Source organism: Capsicum annuum, chromosome 12, assembly GCF_002878395.1.
Source record: "Capsicum annuum cultivar UCD-10X-F1 chromosome 12, UCD10Xv1.1, whole genome shotgun sequence".
NCBI lineage: Eukaryota > Viridiplantae > Streptophyta > Magnoliopsida > Solanales > Solanaceae > Capsicum > Capsicum annuum.
The window spans coordinates 19,498,496-19,514,606 of NC_061122.1; the positions used below are offsets into that span (position 1 = coordinate 19,498,496).

Genomic DNA, 16,111 nt, shown 5'->3' on the forward strand with positions numbered 1-16,111 from the left:
AGAGGTGGAGGTGGAGGAGACTGGTGGTGTATCCATATCCTTGAATGCACTAAATGGAGTGACTGGATTTCAGACCTTAAGGTTCACTGGATACACAGAGAAGGGGCCATTACGTGTGCTAAGTGATACTGGTAGAACTCATAACTTCATAGATACAACTGTAGCTAGGAGGTTTGGCTATGTGACTCAAGAAGTAACTCCCCAGTCAGTAAGTGTGGCTGATAGTAGCACTGTACAAGCTATTGAGGTTTGCAAGGATATTATGGTTGTTACAAAGTACCACCTTCCAAGCTGATTTCGTGTTGTTAAATTTGGGAACCTGTGACATAGTTCTTGGAGTGCAGTGGTTGTTGACTTTGGGAGATATCATGATGAATTTTGAAAAGTTGACAATAGAGTTCACCTACAACAACAAAAGGCATCTATTACATGGAAAGACACCTAGAATCAAGACAGTTGATGTTAAGTCTTTGGACAAAATGGTTAAGAGAGATGCACAGTTGTTCATGATCAAGATTCTTGACCCTGAAAGTCACAATTGTGGGACTGTGTTATCAGGGGTAGAGATGGATCCTGAGATGGAGAGCCTCATTCAAGAGTTTGATGGACTATTTGTTGATCCTAAAGGATTACCACCTCACAGAGATCAATTTGATCATAAGATTCCATTGGCTTGCAGGAGCAACCCTATTTATATGAGGCCTTATAGGTACTCATCCACACAGAAGGACATCATTGATGAGTTAGTGTTGGAAATGTTGGAACAAGGGATAGTGCAGCCTAGTTCTAGCCCTTATGCCTCCCCAGTAGTCTTAGTGGGAAAAAAAGATGGTTCATGGAGACTTTGTGTGGACTACAGGGCTTTGAACAAAATCACTATCAAAGACAAGTTTCCCATCCTAATTATTGAAGAACTGCTGGAAGAATTGGGTGGTTCTAGGGTGTACTCCAAACTGGACCTCAGGTCTGGTTACCATCAAATTAGGATGCACCCTACAGATGTGGAGAAAACTGCTTTGAAGACACATGCAGTTTACTATGAGTATTTAGTGATTCCTTTTGTCCTCACTAATGCACCATCAAGTTTTTAAAGCTTAATAAACCATGTATTTCAGGAACATTTAAGGAAGTTTATTCTTGTATTCTTTGATGACATACTGGTTTTTAGCAAGAACATGAAAGAACACTTGCTCCATATGAGGATAACCTTTGAATTGTTAAGGAAGCATAAACTTTTCCTCAGGAAAACCAAGTGCTCTTTTGCTTGTGACAGGATTGAATACTTAGGGCATTTCATTTCAGCAGAAGTAATAGCTACTGATCCAAGAAAGATTTCAGCAATACAAAATTGGCCTGTTCCAGTCGACATAAAGCAATTAAGGGGGTTTTGGGGGCTTGCAGGGTATTTAGGAGATTCATACAAAATTATGGGATGATAAGTAAACCCTTAACGAAATTATTAAAGAAGGAAGGATTCTTGTGGACTGAAAAGGCTATTGTGGCTTTTCAAGAATTGAAAAAGCACTGACTACTACTCCAGTATTATCTTTGCCTAAAAGTGACCTTCAATTTTTGGTTGAGACTGATGCTTGTGTATAGGCTTAGGTGCTATGTTGATGCAACTAGGCCACCTATAGCCTATGTTAGCAAGGGCCTTTCTCTGAAGAACCAAGCAATGTCTATTTATGATAAAGAGCTTTTGTCTTTAGTTCTTGCTATCACTAGATGGTCTCAGTACCTGAGTGGCAGAAAGTTCCTGGTAAAGACTGATCAGAGAGCATTTAAGCACTTGATTGATCAAATATTACACACTGGCACTCAAATGAAGTGGATTACCAAGATTATGCGATTTGATTTTGATATAGAGTACAAAAAAGAAAAGGAAAACAAAGCTCAGGTTCATTATCTAGGCTTCCAATAGGAGAGAGAGCTGTTGTACATGTGAACTGTGTAGGGGATGCCTTATTTCAATCAATAGCAGACTGTTAGAGCAAGGATACAAGTCTGCAAGAACTAATCAAATTAATACAGGGCCATGGAAGAGAGCATCACCAGTATACACTTTCTTCAATAATCAGTTAAGAAAAAATGAAAAACTGGAAATTGGAGATGATGCTGAACTAAAAAGGGAAATACTACAGATTTGGAACAATCAACCAAGTGGAGGTCATTCAGGAATCAACAACACTTACAGGAAGGTTTCTTCATTGTTTTATTGGAAGGGGTTGAAGGATGATATAACTACCTATGTTAAGCAATGTGAAGTTTGTCAAAGGAGCAAGTATGATCCCTCTCCATACCCTGGGTTGCTGCAACTTTTAGCTATTCCTAACGGTTACTGGTCTAGCATTAGCATAGATTTCATTGAGAGATTACCAAGGTCAAAAGGGAAGTCAGTGATTTGGGTGGTGGTGGACAGATTGACTAAGTATGTCATTTTGTAGGAGTATCACACCCTTATTCAGCAGCAGACATAGCCCAATTATTCTTGGATAATATCTACAAGCTACATGGAATGCCAGACAATATTGTAAGTGATAGGGACCCAGTGTTTGTGAGCAAAAGCTGGCAGGAACTATTTTCTGCCCATGGAGTTACTTTGAGCACTTCCACAGCTTACCATCCTCAATCAGATGGACAAACTGAGGTGCTAAATAGGAGTTTAGAAACCTACCTAAGGTGTTATTGCACCGACTCTCCTCAAGACTGGTTTTTTTATTTACCCCTAGCTAAATATTGGTACAATACCACCCATCATTCTGCAATTAACACTTCCCCATATGAAGCACTCTATGGGCACCTCCTCCAATCCATCTCCCTTACCTACCTTGTGAAGTCACTGATGAACAAGTCAACAAAAGTTTGTTGACTAGAGAACTTAAGACACAATTGTTGAAGTTTCATTTGTCCAAGGCCCAACAAAGAGTGATTTCACTAGCTAACAACCATAGATCTGACAGAGTATTTTCAGTAGGCGATTGGATATATTTGAAGGTTCAACCTTACAGGCAGGTCTCACTCTATTTTATCCATTTTAATAAGCTAACGGCTAAATACTACGGCCCCTACCAGGTCTTACAGAAAATTGGTCCAATAGCTTACAAACTAGCCTTGCCCTCACATGTGACCATACATCCCACTTTTCATGTATCCCTTCTCAAACCTTGTCACAAACTACCTGAAACATTCAATCTCCCTCCTGTGCTGGAATTCTCTAGCCCGTATTTCCCCAATCCCAAGGCTATCAAAGATAGGAGAATGAGTAAGAAGGGGAACAAAGCAATAACACAAGTGCTAGTGCAGTGGACTCAATTGCCTGAAGATCAGTTGACTTGGGAAGATCTGCATAGCCTGCAAACTAGGTTCCCAAACTTCTTCCTTGAGGACAAGGAAGTTCTTGAAGAAATGGGCAATGATGCGAATGGAAATGAAGTGAGGAATGTTGGTGTTGAAGAAGAAGAAGTACCTTGAGCTCAGTTCGTTGTATGTAGCCGTTAAGAGTAGTTATGTGCTATGTTATGTTCATTAGGTGTCCTTAAGTTCAAGTAATTCTATTCTAGTCCCTTAGTTATAATTTATTCTAGCACTTTTAGTCTCTATCAATTCTGTTAGGGATAGAGACAGGTGGAAGAATATGGTACTATGTGTCAGAGTAATGGAGTCTATGAAATAGTGGCAATTCCTCTGTAAACATTATCATTATCATCATATTATCTTTTTGGATCTTAGTAGCTAATTTCTTCCATTTTTTCTTGTCTTTTCCAATTACTTAGTTAGCTTAAGTTAGCAGACGCATCAACTTGCCTCTGTTGGCATTTTTTGGTTTCTATGATATCACACAACTCATTAGCGGACATTTTTTTCTTCTCTTTATTGATCTCAAGGGGAGCAGAAATTCTTAAAATTATGGAAGCTTTTGTATTGTATTTGGGTAACGTAGTTTAGTTTGTTTTATTATAAAGTAGGAGAATTGAAATTGAAGAAGATTTCTTCTTACTAAACGTGTAGTTGAACTTGACAAGCAAATAAACCAAGATGACTTGTCAAAATTGACCAATTCAAAAAAGACTCCAACAAGATATCCAGATAGTTTCTTTAAGAAAAAAAACTAAGAGGGAGTACTTCTGTTTGATATTTGGTCTCTGAATTCTCAGAAGCAATTCTATTAACCCCAAGGTTTGCAGTGGGAGGTAGGATCCCTCAATCGTTAATAAGAAGTTTCCCATAAATGATACTGGGGATTGGAGTATTTTCTCTTTAATGGATCTTACGCGTTGTAAATTCAAATTAGTACGGGAGTTCTTTGTTTTCATTAAAGCAAAGTGTCCTCGAGAGGAAACTTGTGATCCTATAATTCTTCTTGCACTGTCGAATGCGTATAACAGTTAAACACTTAGCAAAATATCCTTGCGTCCAACGTATGCCCAACCACCCTCTCCCTTGATAAAGTATTTTAAAAAAGGACATAATACATAAACAAACATGCAAACTTGGCCTCACTTAACAACTAAGCATTCCAACTTTAAGAATACACATATGACATGTTAACTTATCACTACTGGCAATTAAACACTCTTAACTTGTCCCAACTTTGTCTCGCGGACAGCCGGTGCTGACGTGACACAAATTTTGGAGGTGTCTGAATAATTATTTGTAAGTTGGAGTTGAATGGAGTGTTCAACTGATAAAACGAAGACAAGTTGAGCTATCTAAAAGTACGTACTCAAAGTTTGAGCATTCACTTGCCAAATGAGGTCAACAATTCGAGTTTCTATTTGTGTTTTATGCCAAAAAAAGCAAGGACGGGGGGTGGAGGGGTGGGGGAGTCCTTGAGCAAAAGAATGAAAACTATAGCACCAGCCAATAAATTTGATATTTCTGACATTTTACAACACACCTAGTACACAGCAACAGCTTCAAAATCCAAAGGTACATTGCTGGTTTCTCTGTAACCCGATTAGACTAAATGATACACAAACTACAGAACAATATAACCTATGTAAACTCTTCTCGAAACATTTGAGGTATATGAGGACTTTCTTGACCAAGAACTGTACTGTGTACAATATCAACTACTATACATGTTTGGTCTGATATGAGGAACATAACCTGAGGCGGAAAATGAGGGTGGCATACTTGTCTCATTCATAGGAAAGTTTCTCGAAAATACTTCACTTGAGGGTAGTCTTGGCACCACCTCAGGGCGAAAGGTTGAGAAGGAAAATGAGGGAGGACTTGTCTCATTCGTAGGAAAATTTCTTGAGAATAGTTCACCCGAGGGTAGTTTTGGCACCACATCTGGGATCATGGGATATGAAGGGTACGTAAATTTACTAGAAAAGGGAAGACGTGAACTTGAGTGGGGATTAAACCTCATTGAAGATGGTGGGGCTGCCTCTAAGTTGGTTTCAGATACAAGCCTGTATGGAGGAGTTGAAGAAGAGACCTCTGCGAAAGCTCTTGGGGTAGGAGAAGTAAACCTATTACTTCGAGTAACATAATTTGATCGAGACTCCACATAAGGACTTGCAGAGATTTCATAGGTGGAAGGTGCAGGATAATAGCTCGTTGAACTGAATCTCGAGGGTAATACCGGGTAGCTGGCGGTTGTAGTTGCTTTAAGTTGAAAATCTGTTGGCTGGCTGAAAGGTGTAGAGTACCCGGCAGGAGTACCTGATCTGTCTCCAATTTTAGTGGCAAGAATAGAGTATTCCATGGCTTTGATTGAGGATCCAGTTATTGTTGGTGGTGAGCTGTTGATTTGTTTACTCAGTGAAAGTTTAGCTTGTTTAAGTTCCCCAAGGACAGAACCTAAACCATTCGAACTGTTACGTGTCACCAAGGCAAGTTCATAACCTGTTTGAAGAGCTTGTCCGGCTTGCAAACTGCTACCACCAGAAGACGAGGTAGTATGTACTTGAGGATGCATGGGGGAATGAGTCAGAGGAACAGAGTGCTGGTGGCCATAAGCAGATGTCTGGCCATGATTTTCCAAATAGTTTCCATTTGACATCAGACGTGAACCCTTTAATGTTGGGGAATCTGATTCAACAGTTCTGTTGCCTTGTGTATCTTTCAAGCAGCCCACATTGACATGCGGGGTGGATGGAAAACAGTTTATAGTTCCATTCTCCCCAGTAGAGGGAACATCTGCTGATCCATACTTGTTTGCATGATTTTGCATACCACTTCGTTGAGCTGAGTATGGTTTCTGAGATGCCTTCAAGTCATCTCTTTCTTCAGTCACGTCCCAGTAATTTTCAGGGTCACATGAATCCTGAGTGGTTCACAAAAGACAAAAAGGATGAGAGTCGAGAGATTAGTTGTGACACACCTTAACATCCATATGCATTATCTTCACAGGTAAATGATCTAGAAAAGGTCAATACTAAACTAAAGCAAAAACTAACATATCAAGAAACAAATAACAGCAATTTTCAAGAACATAAATAGCAGCAAACAGCAATATGAGTTGAGAGCATCTCGATAAGAAGATCATGGGAGAATCACTAGGCATAAAGAATAAAAGAAAACATCAAAAGTAGATATGAATTAACCGAAAGGAATAACCAGCATTACTGTATTTAGATGCAGATGGAGGCTGTAACTTCTTCCATAGCACAATCAAAGATGCATCAAATTCAGAACCTAGTGTCTGCTTAGGATCAAACATTACCTTCAACACCGCTATGATAAAAGGTGTACCTTTAGATGCCTATGCCTACGTATAATAAGACCTTTAAGCGTTTTGAAATTGTTATTACAACAGCCATCCTCTATAAATCATGAAAGACCAACACCATCATTCGCATTACTGCTTCTATTGAATGTTGCTTGCCCATTTGTTTTAATTCTTCTAACAAGACACTGGTTTCGACCCAAGGCTGAAAAAAGTAGAATAAAATTTTGGAAGCAGTAAAATCTTCCAAGTTAGCCTTCACATCTGGGCATCACAAACACGCTTGACGGATCTAGTATAACATCAAAGAGCACAGGAAAAGGATTTCATGATGAGCCTAAGTTATTTCTTTTTAATTTTTTTTTCTACAAGCCTAACTAGTTTCATAAGTTTCTGAGATTAAGTGAACACTGAACTAAAGTTGATCAACATGAGCCATGATACATTCTGAGCCGGGGGTATATCGGAAACAACCTCTCTACTTCATCTGAGGTAGTGATATGTATTGCACACACTTTACCCTCCCCAGACCCCACTTTGTGGGAATACACTGGGTATGTTTTTGTTGTTATTGTACTAAGATCAATAACCAAGATGGTAAATCAGAAACATATTGGAAAAAAATAATAAATCAAATCAGGCTCCTGGTCTTTGCTCAGCAGGTGGCATAGATATATGAGAATTTAAGCAGCATAGATGCAATCAAATGAACCACACCAACATGTCATATGTTTAAAATTGCGAAATCTATTTGCCCATTACTAAATTCAACATGGATAAATGACAAATAGAAATATGTCAATAGCCCAATGCAATTTATAATCCTAGAAATTGCTTAAAAGTCCCATAAACTTGGGTGAGTACATATCTGGATATCAAGTAAAACTAAGATCCAACCGAGTATAGAATATAATCACATCTATAACTAGCCATAACTTGAACAACCAATCCAGATTGTCTAGAGCCTTGTGAGTGTGTGTTTGTGTATATTAAGACACCAACATTATTAATAGCAAAAGGAGAACTATCTCACCAAGTTACTTAGCAAACATCAAAAGATGAATTATGTGAAATGTGTAAGAGATGAAATCAATATATATACCGGTGTACAGCTGTTACTCTCTCTGTACTTCTCTTCCCATTCTCTCTGGGCTTTTTCCTCAGCTTCATATTGCCTTGTAACTTGTGCTTGCTGATGCAAAGCTCTTTGCCTGTTTTCATCACTCTTATCTGCTTGCCTTCCATTTTCTGACACACCTGATGCAGAAACGTGCACTTGATCATTCGCATCACTGTTGCCAGCTTCGGCCGTCAAAGATTGTTGCTCATTGTTAGCAGAACTTGGAAGAGCCTCAGAGGCACATTCAGCAGAACTATTTTGTAACTTATCACTAGCTGATCTGGCCACACAAACAGAATAAGGTCCAAAATGAGAAACGGTTAAGGTAACTTATCTAAAAAGCAATATAATGTTTATCGTATATGTGTTAGTCATATGGAGGCGTATATATATGTATTTACATCAATTTAAGTAAAACTAAATGTTGAATGTATCACTTTAAGGCTGTTTTACCAAAGAGTCCATGAGAAGTACTAACAGAACTGTTTAAACTCATATGAAGTAAAATTCTAAATGAAGCAACCTGGTATCCCTGCGCCTTATCCGTCGGCATGATTTACCACCACGTTTTGAAGAAGAAATGTCAGTTGATGAAAAGTTACTAGACCTCCTCCTATTAGAATCAGTGTATTTTCTCCTTTCTAAAGAATGTGAAGAACTTTTGCCACTTTTCCACGACAAACTTCTGGCAGTTGATGGAGAAGAAGCAATCCCCGAACTTGAGAATGTATCCACGTCATCTTCTTTTTCTTTGGCACTTGAGGAAATTTCCCCTCCCTCTTTTTTATTTTGAGCATCTTTTGAATCAGATAAGATTGTTTCTTCATCAGAGCCCGAACTAAATTCCTCCGAAACATCATCTACTGCATGGTCCTCTAATATGGACAGAACAGCTGCTGTGGCCTTCTCAGCTTTCTTTCTTTGCAGAGATACAACCTTTAGCTGCTCTTCGAGCTCTGAGACCTGTAACATATGGAAACAATTTGTTTAAATTATTTTTCCTTGTAGAAGGCAGAAACTAGCGGAATTGGAAATGAGACAATTAGATAATGGAAAATAAGACTAGCTAGGTGCGGACTGATTCGGAAGCAATGACTCAAATTGTGGTGCTACATAAGTGTGTACTTATAGAGAATTAAACAAAGGGACTAACCCTCTGTGCCAGTTCATCAGCTCTCTGCTTTGCTGTTCTTGAAGCAGATCTTTCAGCCAATAATCTCCCCCGGAGAAATTCAATTGTCGTTTTAGAATCTTCAATGCCATTGATTTTGCTGGTCAAGGAATGAAAAAGTATTAAAAAGATGATGAAAGGAACATCCGACTCCACTGAGGTTAGAAGGGCATAATACCATCCCACCATATGTGAATTTGACAAACCTACTGGAACATAATATACAAGAGGATAGAACATCACCACTTTTCAAAGTCCTTTCAGTTTCACTTGAAAGCATCAAAAAAGAAAGAGGATATAACAGACGATCCTACGGTTCAATTTAACAACGAGGGTATGTACGAGATTTGGTCCTGATTGTTGTACCATGAAAATTGCTATCCAATTCCCCAATCTCTACAAATTGGGAATCCCGGTAGACAGTGGTGGAGCCGTGGGGGCAGGATTTTCACCAAAGGAAGTTGGAAATAGATTCTCAAGTTGTTTCAAGGGGATTCAATATGCAATAAATACACGAAATATCAAATTTGACCTTACATATACAGTGTACTTTCCCGACAACCGAACCCCCTTCTGCCACCTGGCTCCGCCCCTACTGATAGAATGGGGCCATTTTGGAAGTTTATCTCATGAGAGTTTTGTACTCTTGTTTGAATCTTATGTGAAGTGATTAATTGAGCTGTGTATTCTTAGCCAACTCTTTAAACTAGAACAATAGTATATATCCTGACTTACAGTCTAAAAGTACAGTTAAAAGCCCAAGGACTAAATTTCCAAATCAATTGGAATAGAACATGTCAAATGATGCAACAAGAACCGGTCCAGATTGTTATGCCTTGAAAATTGATATCTCATTCCTCATCTCTTCTTATTTCCATAGCAGATATGTTGCTATAACTCTTCAAAAATGTTGACCGGTGTGTGTCGGATCCTTCCAAAGTAATGTGTTTTGGAGGATACAACATGGATGTGGTAACATTTTTGGAGGATCCGAACATAGATTATAGAGTTAACAATTTACAGTTTGTTTAAGTATGCAGTTACTCTGCAAGTTTCTTATTTCTTCTGTCCCGGTATCTTTACTTTTTCACACAGCAGAAATTCTAAAGCCCTTTTAACACCCTGAAATTGATCCATGACTTATTCTGGCAGATCTTTCTAGCTGCAGAAGGGAGATATTCTACTTACTTGTGTGCATGACAACTGCAGATGCCGCTGCTATTAAAACTATAATTGCACAGACATTTTATAAAATCATTACCCCTGCCCGGCCCCATCTGTCCTACTGTGCATTTAAAGCTAAATCACTCATAATGGATACAGAAGGAACAGACTCTAAGCTGGTATCGCACTTCAAGCATTCACAAACATCCAAGACATATCATAACAAAAATGCAATTTTTTCTCAGACTCAGCAGTTGCAAAAGTTAAGAAGGTAATAAAGACTAAGGCCACTTAATCTGCAGGTTTCTCTGACACATCTTTATCTTAGTAAGTTATTCTTTACTGTCTTTGTGAGGGCTGGTGCAGCTTAAGATATTATTTACGAGAAGAACAAGGCCTCATTTCTGAGATCCAAACAAACTCAACAAAAGAACCATCATCTATTTTCTTAAAACTGTGGTGTATAGGCTAGCATACGTGTAGCTCGACTAAATCCAAAGGGTATGTACTATTCTGTTCAGCTCATATATCAGGTAACTTTATCTGGCAAGTTTGGACCTATAGGAAGAAATCACCTATAAAGAACCACAGTTTACTTAAAAAAGAATTTCTTCTTTTCCCTGCTATCCATCAATTTGTAAATCAAAGAGGTTATTTAGTTTGTTACAATCAGCTAATTAACCAGCAAGCAAAACCACTTGATACAAAAAATTCCCTTCTTGTACCTAGAGTGACAATCTTCCTCCCTACGATGAACATTCTAAACACATCGGTTATACCAAAATGTGGTGAGTCAAAAGCAATGGATTCCAATTTTGGATTCTAATTTTACTGCCTAGAACTGACCCCAAAAAAGCAAAGAAAAGAAACACAAAAGGAAATTAACAGTCACCACAAAATCTCCTCTTCACCAGGAAATCGCATTACATATACAAGATCAATTCTTTTATATGTATAAATAGTAGATGATGCAATCCTTGGTGAAAATCCGACTTTCGCCACTCAGAAATATCTCAATTCCCTTAATCATTCCACTTATTTTTGTTTTTATCACCAAAGTAAAGAAACAATTAGCTAGCATTTGACCCTATATTTTGAAAATTTATCTTCAAATATCAAAATATAAAACGACAGCCCAGTGCACTAAAGCTCCCGCTATGCATGGGTCGGGGGAAGGGTCGGACCATAAGTGTCTATTGTACACAACCTCACCTCACATTTATGCAAGGGCCTGTTTACACGGCTTGAACTCGTGACCTCCTAGTCACATGATAGCAACTTTAGGAGTTAGGTAAATATAAAAATCTGATCTTTAAATAGTTTCAAGTTCCCAAAACTGGCTTAGACCAACTTTTTATTCTTGGACTTCCACTTTTTTTTTCCAAATAAAATGCATATCCAGGTACAACTTCAAATTCCAAAAATTAAAACTTCAAAAACTCAATTTTTCAAATTTGAAGTTACAACTTCAAAATTTATAGCCAAACGGAGCTAAATAATGGGTTTTAGTAGTACAAAAAACACTTGTACTAGTAAACAATCAAAAGCTAAAACTCAGATTGAAATCCGGACTTATACACAAATATACTCCCTCTATCCCATTTTACTTGGTACAGTTAAAATTTCTCGAGTCAAACAGTTTAACTTTGACTGTGAATTTGGATACAAAATCTTTAAACTAAAATATCTGAAAACTACGTGAAAAGTATTTTAAATCACAATTATTAACAATTTAAATATATAAAAACTATATAAAAAAAAGTAATGAGCAAAGAAGTACTCGTTTAAATCTCGAAATCCAAAAAGTGCCACGTAAATTGAGAAACATAAGTACATATTTACATAGAGAAAGATAAAGTACCTCTGATCTTGATCTTCTTTACCAGAACTAGTCATTCTTGGAGACACTACCTCAAAAAGCTCAGCTCCTGCAACAAATAAAGTATATATATACTATATATATAAACTGCTAATTTACTACAAAAAAAAAAAAAAAAAGTTAAAAGACCAATCAAGATTTTGTCTAGAAGAATTGAAAAAAATAAAAAATGAAGGGGTTATTAATTTAAGATATTGTGACTAATTCTTTAACAGCCAAAAAGAAAGAAAGAAGGAATCAAAATGATTGACGTTGAAATTGAAGCTGACTTCAGTTAGGAAGACCACAAGGGGAATGGATTGAGTTGAATTATTCATATATGTGGACTCGTTTTCTGAGTTCACAGTTTTTGTTTGTTGGTTGGTATGTGTTTCAGTGCAAGGGCAGTTTTGGAAATCAAGAAAGTTTTGTTTTTATTTGATAGTTACTTCCTCCGTTTCATTTTAATTGAACATCTTGTTGAAAATAAAAACCCATATTATTTTCTTTATTCATCTTTACTTATCTATTTTTCTTCTTTAAAATGACCAATAATATTTATCCAACTCATAAAATTAATGAGTAATTTTACCGATTTTTACAAATTTTATTATTAATATTAAATATAATACATCAGTCATTATATTTTTCCAAGAAAAAAAATTATTCTATTCAAAAGATGATATAGTAAAATTGCTAATTAAAAATAAACATATCTTTATGGACAAAGAAAATAGTTGATAGTTACTTGGTTTACTTTTTACTTGAATATTTTAAACTTTTCTAACCCTTTAAAAATATGATTAATATGAGTATTCTATGATAATATCTATATTAATTGCTATTTAATATTAGATTTTAAAAAATGATTTGAGAAAATAAAAAATTAATATTTACGTGTAAAATGTAAAAAGAAAGTTTATCTTTTATAATTATGTTAAAAGTGAAAAATAAAAATAAAATTTTATGTTTTTAAATAGCGGATAAGTAAAAGTGAGTAAAAAAAGTATTTTATCTATGTTGGACAAGTTAAACTTATTTAAGTGATTGAGCACGTTAAGATTCGAGTTACAGCAAAGAATAGGTGGAACCTAGCGATACGAGATGTCTTTTACTCTCTCCGTTTTTTCAAAATGAATGACTAATTTTATTTTTTAGTTTGTTTAAAAAAAAATGATCGCTTTTATTTTTTGGTAATATTTTAATTTTAACTTTCTACGTGATATGTTTAGCACTATAAAATTAAGGATATTTTGATATATTTGACACAATTTTAATTTAAAGTCACAAGATTCAAATTTTATTTTTATTTTCTTAAATTTTTTGTCAAATTAAAAGTAGGTTATTCTGTTTTAAACGAAGAAAGTAGTTTTTCTTTGTTAAAAAAACCTTCTAGATGAGATGGATAATCAATAATAAAATATTTACGTAGACAGGAGGAATTGTTTTTATCAAAATCTGTAATTACGTATTTCAGGGAAAAGACATATTATAGCGATGGTAAATACATATTTGGGGGATAGATATACTTCCTCCGTTTTATTTTACTTGTCCCAAATTTTTTAATTTAATTTCTCATTTTACTTGTTATTTTTCGCAAATTAAGAAAAGACAAAAAAGAATTTCGTATTTACCCTTTGCATTAATTATTTTTCTTCAAATTAAAATATTAATATCACTTAATAAGGGTACTATGATAAACTAGTTATATTAGTAATTATTTTTTTTAATCAGTATGTAAGTTAAAATGAGACAAGTAAAATGAAACAAGAGTATATTATAACAGTAATCAAGATTGACGTGTTGAAAAAAGCTTAATCTTTATTAACTTTTGTCAATACATACATTAGCTACGCAGTTAACCTTTTGATAGGTATGTTTAACTTACTTATTCTACAAAGCTGTTATAAAAGACTTGTAATTAAAAATATACTTAATATGAATAGAGATCTATTGTTGTGCGTGAAAAAAAAAGTTAACCTAGTGAAAAATTTCGATAAATCTTTTAGAGTATATCAAATTAATAAAGATAATGTACATTTATTTTACTAGATGGTCAATACTACTCATTCTAATAACCATATTCAAAGAGTTACTATTTATTATCACTATCTAATTTGACAAGACAAATTATGAAAAATAATATTCCACAAACAAGAATTACAATTTGATTTGACGAATTGACACGACAGAACAAAAAAAAAAGATAGTGTTTATTTAAAAAAGAAATATACATATATAAATTCAAAGTTGAAAAAGTGTTTGTAATATTTCTTCAATTGAAATTCTTAAGGAAGAGTTACCTCTTTGTGTAATTAATATTTGAACATAAACTTTACTTTTAAGATGTTGGGGGTTCGATTCCCACTTCTGGCGAATGGAGCAAACTTCGTGGTCAATTTTCTACCGTTTAGTGTGCTGACCGAAGGAACGGAAGATTAGTCTCACGGCTGGTGGCTGTAGCACATTGGGAAACAAAAAAATAAAAAATTGAGAGTTAAACATGTAACATTGTAACTTAATTAAAATGCACGCTAATCAGTATTTCTATATTAAACTTGATGTTAAAAATAAATAAATATTGAACTTAGTATTTATAAATATTTACAGAATTTAATATTGACAATTTGATGAAATGATATATTTATGACCAAATGGCCCATGTCTCACGAGTCACGACCAGAAGTCAATCAACGTACATTTTGTGTGGCTCGTAACAACTATGATCTACGACCAAGTACGGTTGTGCTTTTACTATTTTTTTAACCCTCTCAATATCTGTTATCTAATTTTAGGATTCGACCAATTTCACTAACCTGGTATCTAATTTTAGGATTTGACCAATTTAGATTAATGCAAACAATTTCACCAACCCTCTCAATATCTAGTATCTAATTTTAGGATTCGATCAATTTAGATTGATGTCTAACAATTTCACTTTAGGGTTAGAGCACTCACTATCAAAATATCATTCCATATTTAGTACATTCATTGACATTAGTAGCAACTTAAGACCTAGTATGTTTTCACAGCAAGCAGTTTTATAGAGGATAAAGTTTTTTTTTTTTGCTTTTTCCTCAGAGCATAAAGTGCTTCCTATCAAATGTCACTCCATATTAGAACTCTCTGAAATCCTAGGTATTTTCTTTTGAGTATTTATTATGCCTTCTCTTGTATGTAACCAATTATAAAGAATGGATATAAGGAGATTAATTATCTATTTTTTTCCCGATGTGAGATACTTAACATTCTTCGAGCCCAACATTAGTGAACAAAGATTTGGAATTATCCTGACTCTGATATCATGTAAAGAATGAATTTTGGGCCTAACTCAACCTCAAAAGCTAGCTCACGAGGAGAGGTTTGTTCAAATCCATATAAGGAGAACAATCACCCATGCCTTTTCTGCGATGAGATACTTAACACCAATTTGGTATGTATATTATTTGGGGTCAAGTCTGGATTAGTTGACGTTGACCGTGTTAAAACCACAAAAAGTGTTGGCGGATAGAATTGAATTATTGAATGAGAACTTTTGGATATAAAAGTAGTTGAGAGGACAAACCAACTAAAATTTGGAATAAATCATAAAGAATAGGGAAATCAAAAATGAACTTTTGAACCTCCTGATTATATGTGCAAAAAGTTGTCACTAATTCACCTTCATTTGCAACTCATTAATTAATGAAAAATTTTAATAACTAAATAGCACTATACAAATTATGTCAATATTACTGAGTTTTTTAAAACATAATTAAAGTTTTTTGGGGAAAAGATATAAGTAAGCCTTGAACTATATATGGCGGAAATTTCAACTACATAATTTATTTTTGCAGGGTTCTTATTATCCTTGGACTGTTTATAAGTAGAATTATTATGGAGAATTTTTATAAACAACTGTAATTTGGAGCATAATTACTATTTGTAGGTATAGTTTGTTTAACTATGATTCTTTGCTACTGTTTTGGAGTTGTATCTATTTGTTCAACTTAATAGCATCAATACATACAATTTTGTTGGTTATACTATATCTATTCATTCAATCTAGTTGTATCACCACATACACTTTCAATGGATACATTTATATATTCGCTCAGGTTACGAACTTGTGCTCAAAGA

The 16,111-nt window shown here is 35.2% G+C and overlaps 1 protein-coding gene across 1 annotated transcript; it reads right to left on the reverse strand.

The window, feature by feature from the left end:
- Positions 1-4,842: 4,842 nt before the first annotated feature.
- LOC107850888 (mucin-17) lies at positions 4,843-12,393 on the reverse strand. Its single transcript, XM_016695687.2, has 5 exons — positions 11,996-12,393; positions 8,953-9,070; positions 8,323-8,762; positions 7,782-8,079; positions 4,843-6,277 (listed from the first exon to the last, which is right to left on the reverse strand). The coding sequence occupies exons 1-5, from the start codon at positions 12,028-12,030 to the stop codon at positions 5,069-5,071; spliced, it is 2,100 nt and encodes a 699-aa protein (XP_016551173.2). The 5' UTR covers positions 12,031-12,393; the 3' UTR covers positions 4,843-5,068.
- Between the last annotated feature and the right edge of the window lie 3,718 nt (positions 12,394-16,111).